The sequence below is a fragment of the Oryx dammah genome, unplaced genomic scaffold, assembly GCF_014754425.2.
Source record: "Oryx dammah isolate SB20612 unplaced genomic scaffold, SCBI_Odam_1.1 HiC_scaffold_2, whole genome shotgun sequence".
In the NCBI taxonomy this organism is placed as follows: Eukaryota; Metazoa; Chordata; class Mammalia; order Artiodactyla; family Bovidae; genus Oryx; species Oryx dammah.
Window position 1 is genome coordinate 118,108,765 of NW_024070186.1, and position 21,216 is coordinate 118,129,980.

The 21,216-nt window shown below is 34.0% G+C and overlaps 1 protein-coding gene across 3 annotated transcripts in view; it reads right to left on the bottom strand.

Moving 5' to 3' along the window:
- Positions 1 to 4,718: 4,718 nt before the first annotated feature.
- ARL13B (ADP ribosylation factor like GTPase 13B) overlaps positions 4,719 to 21,216 on the bottom strand; it is an 84,774-nt gene continuing 68,276 nt past the window's right edge. For all 3 annotated transcript variants that reach the window (XM_040226762.1, XM_040226779.1, XM_040226772.1), the window contains 4 exons: positions 20,191 to 20,413; positions 17,395 to 17,511; positions 16,375 to 16,443; positions 4,719 to 6,762 (listed from right to left, as the gene is read on the bottom strand). In XM_040226762.1, coding sequence (XP_040082696.1) covers positions 6,686 to 6,762; positions 16,375 to 16,443; positions 17,395 to 17,511; positions 20,191 to 20,413 — 486 coding nt within the window. In that variant the 3' untranslated portion in view covers positions 4,719 to 6,685. The remainder of the gene's footprint in view (positions 6,763 to 16,374; positions 16,444 to 17,394; positions 17,512 to 20,190; positions 20,414 to 21,216) is intronic.

Here is a 21,216-nt window from a genome sequence, read left to right on the forward strand (position 1 = left end):
ATAAAAAGATAAATTTCATTACCTCTATTGTGATCTGAAGCTTAATATATTTAAACAAGTTATCCAATAATCTAAAAATGAATTTAGATTTGGTGTAAAAAGTACAATATTAAGGAGTGAGATGATTAAATGAATCATTTTGTTGAAAGTTTAAGGAAAAGTCATTAGTCTACCTTTAAGCCTCTAAGAGATTTCATATAGTTTTTTCCTGTACTTCTTACAGATGGTTGCATTTAATGAATCAATGTGCTAGTAGTATAATTGCAATGTAGACATATAAAAAATTTAAGGTAAAAATCATATAAACTTTTTCTTTAAGGGAAAGGGGATATGTTATGCTTGGAAAGATGTCATATTAGTTATTATATTGTTTTGTAACTTCTTTAGCATAATTGTTTTGATTTTTATTGAAGAAAAAACTTTTAAGCCTATGAGAATGAAAATCATGCATAATGCCAATAGTTCAGTTCAGTTCAGTCGCTCAGTCATGTCCAACTCTGCGACCCCATGAATTGCAGCACACCAGGCCTCCCTGTCCATCACCATCTCCCGGAGTTCACTCAAACTCATGTCCATCCAGTCAGTGATGCCATCCAGCCATCTCATCCTCTGTCATCCCCTTCTCCTCCTGCCCCCAGTCCCTCCCAGCATCAGAGTCTTTTCCAATGAGTCAACTCTTCGCATGAGGTGGCCAAAGTACTGGAGTTTCAGCTTTAGCATCAGTCCTTCCAAAGAACACCCAGGACTGATCTTTAGAATGGACTGGTTGGATCCCCTTGCAGTCCGAAGGAATCTCAAGAGTCTTCTCCAACACCACAGTTCAAAAGCATCAATTCTTCGGCGCTCAGCTTTCTTCACAGTCCAACTCTCACACCCGTACATGACCACTGGAAAAACCATAGCCTTGACTAGACGGCCCTTAGTCGGCAAAGTAATGTGTCTGCTTTTTAATATGCTAACTAGGTTGGTCATAACTTTCCTTCCAAGGAGTAAGCGTGGCTGCAGTCACCATCTTTAGTGATTTTGGAGCCCCCAAAAATAAAGTCTGACACTGTTTCCACTGTTTCCCCATTTATTTCCCATGAAGTGATGGGGCCAGATGCCATGATCTTAGTTTTCTCAATGTTGAGCTTTAAGCCAACTTTTTCACACTCCTCTTTCACTTAATCACTATTAACATTTTGGTGTGTTTCTCTAATTCTATGCATTTTCAAGTTTGCTAAAACTATGTGAAATTGTATCCTGTTTTTATAAGCATTTTATTAAAAATTCTTCACATACAGTATATAATTTCTAGAAGTTGCATAGTATTTGAAAGTATGTAGGTTAACATACTATCTTATTGATACTTTTTTTTCATGATCTTTGCATGTCTGATAATCTTGTAATTTTCAATTATGTCCTTAGTCTGGTAGATCTTCAAATCTTATTACTATATTTCTGTTGTAAATTACCTACTCATATCCATTTATCTGGAGCTGTCTTAGTGCTATTTAGGTTTACCTTTATATTAGAGCTATTAACCATATCATATTTTCAAGTACTTTTCCAATTTTTCTTAAAATCATGATTTTAAACATGAAAATTTTAAAAATAAATAAACATGAAAATATTTTAAATTTGTATGCAATTGTTTGTAACTGATACCACTGCTTGGAAATTTCTTCTCACAGAGGGGAGCTGCTTCAGTTTCTCTTTTTTCTTTAGTTTGACCTTTCTCATTTAACCTGCTAATCTATTAGAATCAATATCAGTATCATAAGAATATTAATGGATTTCCCTTACCCAACACCAAATAGCTACTGGAGAATAAACGAAGTTCTACACTTAGTTTTAAGAACAGAAACTATTAGAGAAAGACTTGTTTTTGCAAACATGAGATAAGAAATTAAGCTGACACAAACACCAGAAGTTGTACTAGGGTTTTAAAATTGTTATGATAAAGACTGAGGCAGCTTAAGAATATAAGGACTTATTGCTATGCAGGAAAATAATTTCTACATACTTATGCAATCTTATTGTTGAGGTCATTTAGTAAGTGTTTCAGAAAAAACTATGAATTTTCATATTTATATAAAATACCTCTGAAAGTACTTCATGTTTAGGTTTATGCATCAAAAAGGTAAAGACGGGGTTTGTAAGTAAAACAATCTGATATCAAGAGAGTGTTAGCTTCTTAAAATGAATGCCAGAAAAACACAACAGAGAAACTTACCATCAAAGCAAGAGAACAAAGTATAGTTACAGGTGAGGCAATCTTGGATGTCACTTTAGTAGTCAGCTGAGGCTCTCACTTTTTTAATAACAGCCCTCCAAAATGGTGTCTACAAACTATAGCTGACAATAATCCTCTGGAGCTGGGAAGTGAATGTAGTAACTGGTTTTAACTTTTTTTCTAATCTTTAAAAAAAAGTTAGGAAGGCATATATACAAAATATGGGAGAATATGTATATTAATGAAAGGCTGAAACTTTTCCCCTGAAAATTCATTATGTTGAAGCCCTAACTCTCCCCTTCCCTGCCCTCTCCCATCCATTACCTCAGAATGTGACTATTTGGAAATCGGGCCTTTTCAGAAGTGATTAAGTTAAAGGGAGTCCTTTAGGGTGGGTCCTAATTGAATTGATTGGGGTCCTTATAAAAGAGGAAATTTGGGCACACTGAGACACTAACAGCAAATGCACACAGAGAAAAGACGATGTGAAGACAACAGGAGGCGGCAGCCACCCGTAAGCCAAGGAGAAAGGTTTCAGACACGGTTGCCAGCATCTTGATCTTGGACTTCCAGTCTTCAGAGCTATGAGAAAATAAATGTCTATTGTTTAAGTCAGCCAGTCTGTGGTACTCTTTGTTCTGGCAGTCCTAGCAAACTAATACAGTAACTTTATATTTAATGTATACCAAGAGTGTTTACTGAAAAGGACGTATAAAATTTGGAGATCATTGTTTCATTTACCCAGGACATAAGTTGTTTTCTCATCAGCAGGCAAAAGGAATTCACAACTCCTGGTGTAACCTGACAAGTGATTTTCTTCATATTTTCCCTTTAACATAAACTCCCATTCAATAAAGAAAATTCATTTCTGATTTACTATTAAAAAAAAACGACTTCTGTTTCCACAAAGACAATAGATTATTACTATTTTGATAATTTAAAGCATTTTTAATGTAAGCTTTGAAATATATGATTTTTTGGATACACTGGAATGTATTTTTTGATAAACTAGAGGGTATTAGCAGAATCTCAACTGCAAAGTATACTTCAGTTAGAGAAAAATTTAAGTGGCAGAGCCAAGGATAACAAAATATATAACCTACAGCTTTATTTACATAGGCAGTGTCATTTTTTATAAGCTTTTGCCATCTGCAGGAATAGTATTTCTTTAATGGGAGAAACTGAGTAATACAAAAAGCATAGCAAATAGAACCAAGAAGCAAATAAAATAAAATACTGCCACAGTAAAAGAATACTAAGTAAGAGATCAGCCTCAAACATAGTGGCATATTTTAATGCTGAATGAGTCTCAATTATTCACAGAAGTTTTACAAATTCAGTTCAGTTCAGTTGCTCAGTTTTGCGACCCCCATGGACTGCGGCAAACCAGGCTTCCCTATCCATCACCAATTCCTGGAACTTGTCAAACTTATGTCCATTGAGTCAGTAATGCCATCCAGCCATCTCATCCTGTGTTGCCCCTTCTCTTCCTGCCTTCAATCATTCCCAGCATCAGGGTCTTTTCTAATGAGTCAGCTCTTCACATCAGGTGGCCCAAATATTGGAGCTTCAGCTTCATCATCAGTCCTTCCAATGAATATTCAGGACTGATTTCCTTTAGGATGGACTGGCTGGATCTCCTTGCAGTCCAAGAGACTCTCAAGAGTCTTCGCCAACACTACAGTTCAAAAACATAAGTCCTTTAGCGCTCAGCTTTCTTTATAGTTCAAATTTCACATCTATACGTGACTACTGGAAAAACCATAGCTTTGACTGGATGGACCTTTGTTGGCAAAGTAATGTCTCTACTTTTTAATGTGCTGTCTAGGTTTGTCATAGCTTTTCTCCCAAAGAGCATCTTTTAATTAAAAGCATCTTTTAATTTCATGGCTGCATGCAATGTTTACAAATTAGGTGAATTCTATTCCATAATTTGGCACTTAAAAAGCATTTAATCTTAAACCTGCAGAAACATGACATTTAATTTTTACAAAATTATGAATTTGCTTCCTCCATTATAAGAGACAAGTTAAAAAAAACCTAGTTTGAAAAGCTGAGGAGAAAACAATAGCTAAAATAGTTTAGCATTTTTCAACATTTCTTTCTACTGTTGTTTCTAGAAATAGTATAAAAAACTATTTGATACTCATAGCGATGACATACAAAATTGTATATATGTTATATATTTTACACATAAAGGTATACAGAATTATCCTCCAAATAAGTGAAGCTGTATCTTTTGAATAATAGTTTTATCTCAAGAGACAGACCTTGAGTCATCTAGAATCATAAGGCAATACGATCTTGTTTTTCAGTCTTTAAAATAATGTTTGTTTCACATATGTACAAATGTATGCAGAGGAAAAAGTTTTTAACAAAAAACAACAAAAATGTATTATTTTAATTTCTCAACTTGAAATATCAACAATCATATTTTTTCAAATCCTTTATTTTACTACCAAAAAGAAATCTTTAAGTTTCTCAAATGAAAAACGAAACAACATACTGATACAAGCTATTTTTATTGTGTGAAAATGTCATAATTCATAGTGATTAAGAATGAAAAGGCAGCATGTAACAAAATAGGCATTTTACTTGTTAAAAGCCACGTGGATTTACAAAACTAAAAATATTTTTAGAATGCGTTAAGAATACAAATTAACTTTTGAGATATATAAAACATTCTATTTTACCATATATTTAATTTCAAAATCTTAAAAATGATTTTATTTTTATTAAGTGAATTCAATAATTATTGTACACTAATCACTGGTAGGATACAAAAATTTTAAAGATATAGGTATTCCCAAACAAGATGAAGAGTAAAAATGCAAAAGTATGAGTTTAGGTTTTAAAAAATGAACAATGTAAATTTTACAAAAAGGAACCAAGAAGATATACAAGCCAGTTTTTTCTCTAATGCCAATAGAAAAGTTACATTCTGACTTCTTATGTTACTTTTCCTTACACTTCAGTCACCTATCAAATTTGTTATGAATTTTGTATCTGAAACAGAATGCTTTCTACTCAGTGTGCTAGGTAAGCTCCATGTACGAAACTCCAAAAAACTCTATATGATGCTCAAAACAAAAATTTTTTAAGTAAATAATTGTATTAAACTGCCTTAGACATGCTTAATCGTGTTATTGTCAGGTATCAGTATATATATATATGTTATCGGTACAAGTTGCCAAACTGACTTACCAATTTTAACAAGGTGATTTCTGTTTACAGTAATTTCACCTTGATGTATATGGATGCTTTTAATTAAACATTTTAATCTATTATTCAAAACATATACCTAAAAGTCTGTCTAAATGCCAGTTGGAAGACAGAATATATAGATGCCATTCTTCAGTGCAAGGGAAGTACTATTATTTGAAATTAATTATTTTGGAATTGTTTCTTTGTAAATGTAATTTAAACTAACATTTTATTCTTATTTTGTTAGTACCCAAGCGTTTCCCACTTATAAAATAAAGTTTTGGACTATAGTAGCTTTCTCAGTCTTTTTGCCTTTAATTTCAAGGCACAAAAGAGGCAGAATAACCTACAAGAGTTAGTGAAACTTCTGACAGAACAAGGGAGTGAGAAGGAGCACCTTGATTTCTGAAAAGATCTAATCTTTGAAAGAGGGGTTTACTGGGACTTTTAATAGTATCTCATAAAACATTCTACTAATTTAAAAAGCATTTAAGTCAAAGGAATTGCAAGTGTCTTTCATTTATTGGAATGTCATCAAAGAAAACAAACAGCAATAAACATTCAATTAATTAGTGCTTTCAAATAATATAATTTGGTAATATAAAAATGTGAGAATCTATTTTAAAAATATCTTAAGGTCAAATTAAGATGTATACTTAAAGAACAATACTATTATAAAACATACTTTAAACCATATAAATATATCTCCTTTGTATAGTTCATATCTGTTAAGTAAATCAATTCCATTTTCCAGACACAGTTGAAACAAAGTATCTATAGAAAAGTGCACAGTCAATATCATAGTAATTAAAATCCTTAAAACTTTTAGAAAAATATAAAAAGTTAAAAATTGAGGTTATAAATTCCCAAGAATCCCCTTTCCATGCACATATATCTTACAAACATTTAAAATAAAGAAATAAAGACTATTAAATAGTAAAGGAAATGTACAGAGTCCATTGGCTCTTTTCCTGAACAGGCTTTCCTTCAGGAATACACCTATAAGTGGGGATGTATAAACCAGAGTCAATACTAAGTCTTGCTAACTTGTTCCAAATGCTCCTCCCATTTGCTGGTCTGTCTTTCTTTTTTTTTTTTTTAAACCATGAAGACAATGGATAAGCAATTTGAACAGTCAGATCTTTGGCTCACTGATATTGCTATGGTTATCTTGCCCCAGTCATCGATGTTCAAGGTTTTCCTCCGTTGAGAAAGGCCCTCCAGTTCATCTTGCTGATGTAAAGAGAACACATCCATATGACTTGGTTACGAGATGACATCGTGAGCATCACTGTTAGGTCTCTGTTGCACAGCCACGGGAGGTAGTGGCTTTCCATAGAAATCTATATAAAGAAGGTATACCAACAATATGTAATTGTTATGGTAAATCAAGATTTCTGACACAATTCATTTATTTCCAACCAACACCTTTAAAAGAGTAAGAAACTCTGACCCTGTAAGTGAAGCACTGCATAGGGCGGATTGGGGAAAAAAGTCTGAATTGGAAAAAAGTTGAATAAATTCAAAAAACAACCACTAGGGTAAATTTTTAACTCAAGGTTATAAATTAATCTCTACTGATTTAATATAAAGCTGCACCTAATATATATATTATTACTATTTCCAAGTAAGTGTTCACATCAGAACAAAACAAATAACAAACATCCAAAACTAATGGAACCTGTTGCCAAAGCCCTGATAAAATCAGTATTTGTACAATCCATGTTCTTATCCAATGTCTATTACTTCTAAGAATTTGGTAAGAAAAATTAATTATCTTAGTGTTCTGGTATTAGGAATACTTTACAATGATACTTCAGTACAATTCATTGATATAGGGCATATTTGAGACAAAAACAGTCTTAATTTTTACTTCATAATAAGTTCCCAGCCCTTAATTATCATAAATTGGCTTATAAATTTATTAGCATATGGAAACTTCAGTTTTTCTGGCCTATTACTCAAAAATTATTCTAGAAGCAAAGGTGTTCAAGGTCACTTGAAACAAATATATTAAAAATGTACTTAGGGACCCATTTCCAGTTTTGCATGTGCCAGAGTTCAGCTAAGTAGCTTCATGATACTGCTGCCTCAGCATCCATTTTGTCTGGCCAAGTGGCCTAAGGGGGTCTTAAATAGATACTAGCACCTCATGCAAGAACATGCCCTAGAAAACAGCCTGCAAAATTAGATTAGTTGTAAATGTATACTGCAAACTCTAAGGCTGCCATTAACAAAAGTCTATGACAAAGGATGCAAGAATATACAGTGGAAAAAAGACAGCTTCTTCAATAAATGGTATTGGGAAAACTGGAGAGTCACGTGCAAAATTACTTTCTCACACCATATATGAAAATAAACTTTAAATGACTAAACATAAAATCCAAAACCATAAAACTCCTATAAGAAAACATAGGCAGTACACACTTTGACATTGGTCTTAATATTTTTTTGGTATGTCTCCTCAATCAAGAGAAACAAAGGAAAAATAAAAAAGTGGGGCTATATCAAATTAAAACGCTTTCACACAACAAGGAAACTGTCAACAAAAGAGCCTACTGGGAGGAGATACTTGCAAATAATACATCCAATATGGAGTTAATATCCAAACCACACAAAGAACTCATACAACTCAATATCCAAAAACAAACAAAAAGAATTTTTAAGTGGGCAAGAAGATCTGAAAAGACTTTATTCCAAAGAAAACAGACAGATGGCCAACAGACACATGAAAAGATGTTCAACATTACTAATCATCAAGGAAATGCAAACCAAAACCACAATGAGATTATCACCTCACACCTGTTAGAATAGCTATCCTCAAAAACAACACAAATAACAAATGTTGGCGAAGATGTGAAGAAAAGGAAACCTCATACATTGTTGGTAGGACTGTAAACAGCACAGCAGCCACTATGCAAAACTGCATGGCGATTCCTCAAAAAATTAAAAATAGAACTACCATACAATCCAGCAATTCCACTTCTGGGTATTTTTCCAAACAAAACCAAAAATACTAATTCAAAAAGATATATGCACCCCTATATTCATTACAGCATTATTCACAGTAGCCAAGATATGGAAGCAAACTAAGTGACATTCAACAGATGAATGGATAAAGATGTGATACATACACACACACACAATAACTAAGCCATAAAAAAAACGAAATCTTACTATTTTTGACATGAATGGACTTAGAGAGTATTATGCTAAGTGAAATAAGTCAAAGAAAGACAAATAGCGTATAATTTTACTTATGTGTGGAATCTAAAAAACAAACAAAAAAACAAAGAACAAACAAAACAGAAACAGAGTCACAGACAAAGAGAACAAACAGGCGGCTGCTGGACAAGGGAGTGGGACGGCAAGGCAGCAGATGGGGTGCAGGAGTGAGGGAAACCAGCGAGGGAAATTAAGAGGCACAAACTTCCAGGTACAGAATAAATAAGCCACAGGGATGAAATGTGCAGAATGGGGAATCCAGTCAGTAATAACGTAGTATCTTTGTATGGTGATTAAGGTGGTCAAAAGGTACAAACTTCCAGTTATAAAATAAGTACTAGGAATGTAATGTAAAACATTATTAATATAATTATATAATTAACACTGCTGTATGTTATATATGAAAGTTGTTAAAAGAATAAATCCTAAGAGTTCTCATCACAAGGAAAAAAATTTTCTTTTTTTTTCCTTTTTAATCTGTATAAGATGATGCATACTCACTAAATTTACTGTGGCAAACATTCCATGATGTATGTAAGTCAAAACATTATGCTATACACTTTAAACTTATACAGTGCTTTAGATTAATTATATTTGAATAAAACTGGAAGAAAAAAATAAAAATAATAATGAAATTGAATAAAGTTCAAGGAAAGAAAGAGTAATAGAAAATTACAATTAGGCAAATACCACAGTAAAAATTATTGCACACACAATCCAATGACAGATGCTAAAATGGAAGCTAAAGTTTGTGGAGAAAAGAATATTTGCATATCCCAAAGTATCACTTCTATGATATTTACTAATTACAAAGAAAATAGTAACATTTTACAATGTGGCAAATATCACCTTATTCAAATGATGAAGGTGAGCACCACAAATAATGAGACTTATCAACATCATGTACACCCCTATTTCAAACATTTTGAGTATCAATTTGGTTCAACAATGACAGGTGCTCTTGCGTCATCAGTTTGCAGCCTCTACCAGAGGGTACCATAGACAATACTATATTTGCCACAATTATGTCATCACTTTAAAAAATTTTTAAACTGTATATTCTCTCCTTAAAAAAAATTAGGAGAAAATGATTGTTCAAGCAACTATAAATTTAAAGCGAATACTAAGCTGCCATGATGCTCTAACAAATCTTAATATAACAATGTTAATAAAATGAATTGAAAGTGTATGGATTTCAAAGCTGGACAGAACTAACTTCAAATTCTGTGTCATTTATAGCTATGTGAGCTTGGGTGTAGGTTTCTCACACACAAACTGCCCATCTTACAAGGCTATTAGAGGAATTAAAATGAGATAATGTACTTAAAAGTCCTTAGCAATATGCCAGGGACATAGTATACAGTTATTAGTACTGCTATTAATAAAATTATAAGATACAATTATTTTGATAAATTTAAAGTATGCCTTTTCTAATTTCTTGCTTTCAAAATTAATGAGAATTTTAACATATCACAGAACTCATGATTAAACCAGAATGAATAGTTTCTATTATGTTTTACTTCTAGAATTGAAAAGTACCCAAATCACATACACGTGACAAGAAGTATCAACTGCAGTTGATTCTGTATTATTTCATTGCCAGAAAACTATATCATTCCATACAAAACAGGTTTCCTATTGCCTTAACTGTAGAGGATATAAGTTGACCATACTGACCAACTGATATGACCAAATTAATTGATACCCATTTTAATAAAGGGCTTCAAACTTAACATACAAAATATAATCTTCATTCATATTTTAATATTTGAAAATATTCTTTAGTTTTATACTTGGCACTTTTGGCTAACAATGTTTATTTCTCATAATGCGTAACATTTATGAAGTATGGATTAAGAGTATTTACAAAGTGAATATAGATTCAGTTTTTAAGTCTATTCTCTGAATGCATGTCTTACGTGTTACCCAGAGTGAGGTTTAGAGAAAATAAAGCAATTAGAAAAGTAAAACTGAATTTCCATCAAGGAATCAATGTCTATAATCAAAGAATAAATAAGAATCTGCCTTAATTCCTAATTTGACTATAAAAAATTATTGTTCATCTCAATAAATTTTAAGTGCCAAACCCAAATGCAGTTAACTTGATTATTTCCCTTTGCTCATTATATGTCTGTTGTCTACTTCCCATCAACCACATTCAAATAAATATATATTAATACAGTTAGGAAAGAGAAGAGGATGCAGTGATAAGATTGGCAACTATCAGCATCTCAAACAAAAATCTCGCAATAAATACTAAAAATTAATTTAAATTTTTAATTAAAATTTTAAATTTATTATACCTACTTTCTTCTCCATAATGAAAACAGAGTTGATTATACTTTTTTTTAGCTATACAAGGTATACTTTGACTTAAAATTTACAGAAAAAAAATAATGAAGATATTTTAAAACTTGTAAAGTTAGAATGTTTAATTTTCTGCTTTAAGAAGTTAAATTTATTGATCTACTTAAAATTAACTGATATATTAGAATAACAGTGGTCTTAAGTTTAACTAATTCATTATAATTCTTTTCTAGGAGTTCTAATTTAAAAATATAGGAAAGCAAAGAAAAACAAAAACTAAAAACAACCTTCTTATTGGCCCATTTTCAACCTCTTTTTTAGTTGCTTTTAACTAACGTTCCTCCAGATGTTACCATTCTTTTCTCCTTATTCTACATACTTTCCCTCAGAAACAGAAAACTATCATTCCTCAACTGCATTCATTCAGTACACAAATATACAACATCTATTAGGGACAAAGCATTTCTATTCCATGATGACAACTGAAAAACAAAACAAAAACTACCTACATACCCTTCCACCCACCTGAGTCCCCTTTCTCCAGAGTTCCAGAATCTTATTTGCACTGATTTATAGACATTTCCGATAGAGTGCCTGATAAACTATGGGATGAGGTTCGTGACACTGTACAGGAGACAGAGATCAAGACCATTCCCATAGAAAAGAAATGCAAAAAAGCAAAATGGCTGTCTGGGGAGGCCTTACAAATAGCTGTGAAAAGAAGAGAGGCGAAAAGCAAAGGAGAAAATGAAAGATATAAGCATCTGAATGCAGAGTTCCAAAGAATAGCAAGAAGAGATAAGAAAGCCTTCTTCAGCGATTAATGCACAGAAATAGAGGAAAACAACAGAATGGGAAAGACTAGAGATCTCTTCAAGAAAATTAGAGATACCAAGGGAACATTTCATGCAAAGATGGGCTCGATAAAGGACAGAAATGGTATGGACCCTAACAGAAGCAGAAGATATTAAGAAGAGGTGGCAAGAATACACGGAAGAACTATACAAAAAAGATCTTCACGACCAAGATAATCATATGTGATCACTAATCTAGAGCCAGACATCTTGGAATGTGAAGTCAAGTGGACCTTAGAAAGCATCACTACAAACAAGGCTAGTGGAGGTGATGGAATTCCAGTTGAGCTATTTCAAATCCTGAAAGATAATGCTGTGAAAGTGCTGCACTCAATATGCCAGCAAATTTGGAAAACTCAGCAGTGGCCACAGGACTGGAAAAGGTCAGTTTTCATTCCAATCCCAAAGAAAGGTAATGCAAAAGAATGCTCAAACTACCGCACAATTGCACTCATCTCACATGCTAGTAAAGTAATGCTCAAAGTTCTCCAAACCAGGCTTCAGCAATATGTGAACCGTGAACTTCCAGATGTTCAAGCTGGTTTTAGAAAAGGCAGAGGAACCAGAGATCAAATTGCCAACATCTGCTGGATCATCGAAAAAGCAAGACAGTTCCAGAAAAACATATAATTCTGCTTTATTGACTATGCCAAAGCCTTTGACTGTGTGGATCACAATAAACTGTGGAAAATTCTGAGAGATGGGAATACCAGACCACCTAACCTGCCTCTTGAGAAATCTGTATGAAGGTCAGGAGGCAACAATTAGAACTGGATATGGAACAACAGTCCAAATAGGAAAAGGAGTACGTCAAGACTGTATATTGTCACCCTGCTTATTTAACTTATCTGCAGAGTACATCATGAGAAATGCTGGACTGCAAGAAGCACAAGCTGGAATCAAGATTGCTGGGAGAAATATCAATAACCTCAGATATGCAGATGACACCACCCTTATGGCAGAGAATAAAGAGGAACTAAAAAGCCTCTTGATGAAAGTGAAAGAGGAGAGTGAAAAAGTTGAGTTAAAGCTCAACATTCAGAAAACGAAGATCATAGCATCCACTCCCATCACTTCATGGGAAATAGATGGGGAAACAGTGGAAACAGTGTCAGACTTTATTTTGGGGGGCTCCAAAATCACTGCAGATGGTGACTGCAGCCATGACATTAAAAGACGCTTACTCCTTCGAAGAAAAGTTATGACCAACCTAGATAGCATATTCAAAAGCAGAGACATTACTTTGCTGACTAAGGTCCATCTAGTCAAGGCTATGGTTTTTCCTGTGGTCATGTATGGATGTGAGAGTTGGACTGTGAAGAAGGCTGAGCGCCGAAGAATTGATGCTTTTGAATTGTGGTGTTGGAGGAGACTCTTGAGAGTCCCTTGGACTGCAAGGAGATCCAACCAGTCCATTCTGAAGGAGATCAGCCCTGGGATTTCTTTGGAAGGAATGATGCTAAAGCTGAAACTCCAGTACTTTGGCCACCTCATGCGAAGAGTTGACTCATTGGAAAAGACTCTGATGCTGGGAAGGATTGGGTCAGGAGGAGAAGGGGACGACAGAGGATGAGATGGCTGGATGGCATTATGGACTCGATGAACGTGAGTCTGAATGAACTCTGGGAGATGGTGATGGACAGGGAGGCCTGGCGTGCTGCGATTCATGGGGTCGCAAAGAGTCGGACACGACTGCGTGACTGAACTGAACTGAACTTATAGACATTTCCACATAGATAAGCCTACAGACCCCTCCAAAGCAAGTTTCCTTTCTCCTCATGTATTGTCAGTATTAGAGATAGCACCAACCTTCTAGCCCCTTCAACCAAATAATATTCTGTTCCTATCTTCTTTCATCCCATCAACACATTTTTTATTCTTCATTCCCATTCTCAGTCTTCACTTCTCACTCTGACTACTGCAACAGCTTCTAACTGGGATCCTAACGTTAGTGTGGAGTCTATGCTGCTGCTGCTGCTGCTAAGTCACTTCAGTCGTGTCCAACTCTGTGCAACCCCTTAGACGGCAGCCCACCAGGCTCCGCCGTCCCTGGGATTCTCCAGGCCAAGAACACTGGAGTGGATTGCAATTTCCTTTTCCAATGCATGAAAGTGAAAAATAAAAGTGTAGTCACTCAGTCATGTCCAACTCTTTGCAACCGTATGGACTGCAGCCCACCAGGCTCCTCCGTCCATGGGATTTTCCAGGCAAGAGTACTGGAGTGCGGTGCCATTGCCTTTTCCAATCTAGTCTATACATACATAGTGACAAAAATTACTTTCCTAAACAATAACTCTTGTAATACTATTTCCCTGTTAAAAATGTATATTATCTCTTGTAAAATTATAGCAAGTCTAGACATCTTAAATATATTTGTGAGGCCCTAAACAATCTGGCTATAAGCCATAATTCTAGTTTCAATATCTTTCTATAACTTTAAACTTCCTATTTCTTACCTGTTCCACCTATATGAACCTAAGCTCTAGTCACAAGTAACTTCATACTATCTTCCAAATTAAGCAATGTGTTTTCCCACCTCTCCATCTTTGAACAGTTTATTTCTTCTGCTTATTAACTCTTCTCACACATGTACGCATGTATATATATTTATATACACATACATTAGCACTACCTAATTGTTTGTAACAATATAGTGAATATTTAAGCTGATAATATATTCTAACACAAACATTTCAAAATATAAATAAACCGGAACTAATCTATTATAGTCAACAAAAACATAATGATGTAAAGTTAGCACCAAAAAGACATGTGACTTCCCTGTTTTTCTGAAGTTGAAGGACAAACCTTCTGTCTTTAGAAATTAAAAAAACTTTTAATTTTCACTGCAAAGCGATCAACCAGTCAATCCTAAAAGAAATCAGTTCTGAATATTCATTGGAAGGACTGATGCTAAAGTTGAAGATCCAATACTTTGGCCACCTGATGCGAAGAACTGACTCATTGGAAAAGACCCTGATGCTGGGAAAAATTGAAGGCAGGAGAAGGGGATGACAGAGGACGAGACGGTTGGATAGCATCACCAACCTGACAGACATGAGCTTGAGCAAGCTCTGGGAGTTAGCAATGGACGGGGAAGCCTGGCATGCTGCAGGCCATGAGATAGCAAAGAGTCGGACATGACTCAGCGACTGAAATGAACTGAACTGAATGATTATGAAGAAATATTTCATTATTGATACAGAAAAAGAAAGCAACCAGCACATTTAAATTTAAATACTTTCTGAATAAAATGTTTTATATAGTTTGATATAATCTCAAATTATATACAATGTTTTTCAAAAGATTAAACTTCTGAATTTTTCTTTTCTAGTAAATGGATCTTCTTAGGAAACCAAGTTCAAGATTAGGTAAACAGAGTTATCAAAAAGGAAATGAGATGTTCTTGATGAATTTTATTGAGCTACAATTCTATATGTATAAATCATCCTTTTGCATGTTAGAAATCAGAACTTCTGCCCGTTGTAAAGGGCAGTTCTGTATTCCCCACTGTCCTTTTTCAAGTTTCCAGGTGGAGTTCTTATACCCTATACTTGCTGTACTATACTTTATGTTAATTTCATCCAAAAAAGTGTTTCCTTGATTCAATTGAGACTTTAGTAATTTTCTTTCTAGTAAGCTGAATTTCCCTGGTGGCTCAGATGGTAAAGCATCTGCCTACAATGCGGGAGACGTGGGTTCAATCCCTGGGTCAGGAAGATCTCCTGGAGAAGGAAATAGCAACCCACTCCAGTATTCTTGCCTGGAAAATCCCACTGGACGGAGGAGCCTGGGAGGCTACAGTCCATGAGGTCACAAAGAGTCAGACACGACTGAGCGACTTCACTTTTACTAAGTTGAACTTTCTTTGGTTTACTGATTTGGTTCCTGATCTTACAAACTGCATTACTCTTTAGTGTAATTTCAGCAGCTGAATATCATTAGAAGCAGAGAAAGAGCAATTACATGGTATTATCATCACTGGGGCCTCCCAGGTGACACCAGTGGTAAAGAACACTCCTGACAATGCAGGAGACATAAGGGATGTGGGTTTAATCCCTGGGTTGGGAAGATTCCCCTGGAGAAGGAAATGGCAGTCCACTCCAGTATACTTGCCTGGAGAATTCCATGGACAGAGGAGCCTCACAGGCTACAGTCCACAGGGTCACAAAGAGTTGGACATGATTGAAGTGACTTAGCATGTATGCATCACTGAGTATATTGAGCATATATAGGACAATGAAGTTTTTAACACCATAACTGTACTGTCTCATATTTAAGCTGCCTTAAAATCTTTCTCTTTTATAACTATTTACATTAATATATAATGGATAAACACAAGCTATGATGGTCTTTACCTCTGTTTTCTAAAATAAATGTTAAATCAAATTATATTGAGGCAAAGGACACTTAAGAATAAAAAATTAAATAAATGAAAGTGAAGTATAATGAAAAAGGATGGTTGTGGATTCGAAAGGCTCCCCAAAGTAAAAGTTTATTGAAGTAATGAGGTAAAGAAAAATAAATATGATGTGTATAGATATTTGAAAACTGATCCTTTTGCATTACCATTATGACGTGTTTCACCAAGAGGCTCAAGTTTTGGAAGTCTAGTGACTTTGGGGGTTCCCCAGCCAACTAAAGAAAAAGAAAGACATTTAAAAACACTGTTAAACAATATCTCTTTAGGTCTGTTAAGAGGATCCCTCTCTTGACAGCAAATACAACTTGAATGTCAATTCATACATTATTGAATGACAGTACCAAATAACCATAAACCCATTTTAAATGGTTTCTGTTTTAAAATGTAATTTTAGGTTGGTAATACTTGCTTTAAGTTTTTGTTTCCCTTTAGTGAAAAATATAAGCATCCTCACCACCATCATAAATAACCTTAGGTTACTAATCTAAGTCCCAATAAAAGCTAAAAGAAATATACACTTATTAAATGGAATATCAGAAATGAGTCCTAAAATGGGGCTCAAAGGAAAATGTTACCATCTTACACCTTCTAGCAAGACTAAAAGGAAACTACAAACACATATATTGTAAGGTATTTACTGAATATGTGAGGTACAATGCTTAGTGATGAAAAATTTCTCAAAATTACTATGCCCCAGTGTTTTATATACAGTATTTCATTTAATCTCCATAACATTAATTAGAAGGTCAGGATGTATGTTGGAAATAAAATGGAAACATTCAAACATCTTGGCTTCAAACGTTAATTTTCAGGATGAAAGATCCAATTTTTTAAAAGGTCATACTAACCATCCATTCATTACAATTACATTCCGTTTAGCAGTCTGGGTACTGATATTCCAAACAGGACCTGAATTCATTATAGGAGGTACTTAAGTAAAGATGTCTTATTAACTTTTACTATTTTTTTACTTTCATAAAGCATTTTTTTCTGAATTAAAAAAATCAATATGTTGATAAATTCTGAACTAAGCAGACAGAACAAAGAATTCTATCTTTCTTACAAATTCACAAGATTATGAATATGCTGAATAAAAACTGCATAATTTTTTTATTTTTCATCACTGTTTAAGGCAGTATTTCTAAATTCAATATCAATTTACTCACCAGGAGGAGGAGGTGGGGGTGGTGTTGGACTCTTAGGAACAGAATCATCTGTATTAACAGGTTCTACACGGTGGCTCCTTTTCATCCTTAGTTTCTTAGTTTTCTTTTTACTGTTATCTATAAGAATATAAACATGAAACTTTATGCCTTTGGAAAAAGTTACTTCTATAATAAAAAAAAAGAACAGAATTAGAATACTGATATTATTATTACCATAGAAATATAACTTCAACTTAAAAATTGTTACCAATAATGAAACTGTGAACTTGTCTTTTCTAAGAATAAATTTATAAGTGCTTATTGAATCAATGATTAAAAAATATGATGCAAGTAGAAAAAAGTCATATTTTAAGTTCTATGAGAAGTGATTCAGAATACAAAAAAAAATCCATATTTCCAAAGGTAACTTTTTTTTTTCAAGAGTCATAATAAATAAATGGAATTATCTAATTACAGAGACTTCTACAAAGCTAGGGATGACCTGGTGGGGGAAGAGAGGTATCAGTTTATCTCAGCAGGATATACAGAATGATTCCAGCTCTAAACCCAAAAATAATCCTTTGAAATGTGAAAGAAGACCCTAATCAAACTGAAGCACATTATCTATGAAAATAATGCCCAAGATGCTCAATATAAATGTATGTAACCAAAACTCATATTAGATCTTACAGAATTGAATCTTAATCTTTCTAAAAATATTTACAAACTCTTGCTTAAGCACATACAGACATTTCAAGTTAATCTATATTATTAACATGTAAACTTTAACAACATAAACCAGGATGGTATAGTAGTTAAATAATCAAACAGCAGAGCCACTGAAATACTTTAATTGATAATCCCAAATCACTAAATTTATACATATAATACATTTTCTAAAATGGAAATTATGTTACACAAGAAACAGTCAACATCTATGAAACCTAAAAGCAATAAGAAATACAAGTATATTTAGAAACTCAGTATTTTTCTAAATAAATTAGAGTCATTTGAGAACATAAACAGGGACATCCTTTTACAATTAAAGCTATAAGCTTTGCAGCTGGGAGAAAGGAAAGAGAGCTTCCAGAATCAAATGGTACTTTAGCATGGGGAATAAGTCAGGGTCATGGAAGAGCACAGGCTATGCAACAGAGGATGAAAAGTTGAGGGAAGTGTATACCAGCACAGCCACAGATGAGACGTGTGATCTCAAGTTACTCAACCTTTCCAAGTCCCTGGTGTCCTACTCTACATAATGGGGAAAATATACCCCAGGATTGCTATGTGAAGTAATAATTTTGTGTTAAATAATATTTTCAAATCATCTACCAAACCATTTTGTTCTTTAACAATGTATTAATGTTATTAGAAAGAGTTCTTCCAGTATATTTAGAGGCCACTTTAAGTCTACATTTTGTTTTACTCTGTTAACAGAGTGATACAGGTACAAATGTGGATACCCTAACTTCCCAAATTACAAAAAGTATAACTTTCAAATCTATGTATTTTTATACAGCAAAAACATCCATGTTAGGTACTCTGCATCTCAGGGACTGAGATCTTGTTTTCATAAACTCTTTGAAAGTGAAGGTGAAGTCGCTCAGTCGTGTCCGACTCTTTGCGACCCCGGGGACTGTAGCCAACCAGGCTCCTCCATCCGTGGGATTCTCCAGGCAAGGATACTGGGGTGGGTTGCCATTTCTTTCTCCAGGGATCTTCCGCACCCAGGGATCAAACCCAGGTCTCCCGCATTGCAGGCAGACGCTTTAACCTCTGAGCCACCAGGGCAGACCCCATATCAAATTCTTTAATACTATACAAAAATTCTTATATACCATCCTTATAAATACATCATATACCTAGTTATTGTATCACCAACTAAGAATAGCAAGGAAGCAATGGTTACTGGGTATCTCTCATGTATCAGGCCCTATGCTAGGAACATTGTAGAGTTACTTTTATTATAAGGAAACCTAAAAGCCTGATGAAAAAAAAAAAAAGATGAAAAGTCCATTTTTGAGAGGAGAAAAACAAGGATTGAAGAACACCACATAACATAACATACATCTAGTAGATGAGAAAGTCTGGATGCTACCTCAGGTTGTGTGAGTCCAAAGGATCTCTCTCTCTGACACCAAAAGACATAAATTTCCTGTTAAATCACATAACTAGTTTAAAAAAAGAAAAGTAACTATAAATTAAAGATTTCATATAATATTAAAATAAGAGGAAAATGGGTATTTGATAATAAAATAGCTTTTAAATTATATTGTTTTAATTTATTTTAATTGACGGATAATTGCTTTACAATATTGTGTTGGTTTCTGCCATAAAGCTTTCAAAATGTTTAATTATGTCTGCATCCCCTAAAAAATCACAAGTAAATAAAGAAAATGATGCTGACTATAACTTTATGAAGATTAAGAAAAACAAAACAAACCCTCCAAGAATTTCAAACGTTTTAAATACACTTTAAGGATTTCTGGGGCTATGCAATATTCCTAACTATTGAAAATGGAATTTTCAGCTGAAATTCTTTTCAGTTACAAAGGGCTAGGTTCTAAGACATCATGAATAAAAACATAAATTAGCAAACTAATGAACTAAAATTCATGAAAAAAACATTAATAAACATCGCATTTGGAGATGAAAAATCTTATGATATATTTCTTTGTGAAAATAACCATGATAAAAGATTATTTTTAACTTTTATATAATGTTATTTATGTCACATATAATACATAAAACTTAAAAATAAACACAATGACCATAAAAATAAATACTTTATATATTTTTAATAACTAGATTTATCACCTGATTCTGATGATCTCCAGTCTGTCTCATCTTCATTTTCCAACTGCTGTGTTAATGCCTCCTTATAATTTTCTACTACTCCAAAGTCACTGTTTTTTTGGCTGCTGTCACTGATCTGGCTCTGTGTCTCTATTTGCTCATGCTCCATTTTATGTTTCAGGGGGCAGCCATCACTGTCTTCTGTATTTTGCCTCTTTTTTTCTCTTTCAAGTTTTTTTTCATTCTGACAAAAATGAAATGTATCATTCTTAATATAATGATCATATCTAAGATAGCTTAAGGGAGAAATCAATAATTCATGAGCATTATGTAACTTCAGGGCACTGTGATATTTCCATTAAAAATTATTTGAATGTATCATTAAAACATGCTAATTGCCAAACACTCAGAAAAACAGAGATAGTATAAAGAAAGAACACTTATATTACTAGTAATTCCACAGTCTAGAGATGATCACTATTTGATGTACAAATCAATGAGAGGTGCTTTTCTTTGCCTATCCCACACATACAGACATACACATCCACAAACATACACAAATGTGACTGTCTCTCTATATACACATATTTATGTATATTTTTGGAGAAGGAAATGGCAACCCACTCCAGTGTTCTTGCCAGGAAAACCCCATGGATCGAGGAGCCTGGAGGGCTGTAGTTCATGGGGGTCACAAAGAGTCGGACACGACTGAGCAACTAAGCACAAGCACATGTATATTTTTAAACAGAAAAGAATCAAAGATTTAAGAATACATATTTCTTTCTCTGTCAATCAATTTATGAAGTGCTTACAATACTGCATGACACATACATAGTAGTGTTAGCTATGAAAGTATTATATTATGCTATGGTTTAGTCGTATGCTACAGTTTAGTCATATCTGATTCTTGCTACCCCATGGACTGTAGCCCACCAGGCTCCTCTGTCCAAGGGATTTCTCAAGCAAGAATACTGTAGTGGGTTGCCATTTCCTTCTCCAGGGAATCTTCCTGACCCAGGGATGGAACCAACATGTCCTGCATTGCAG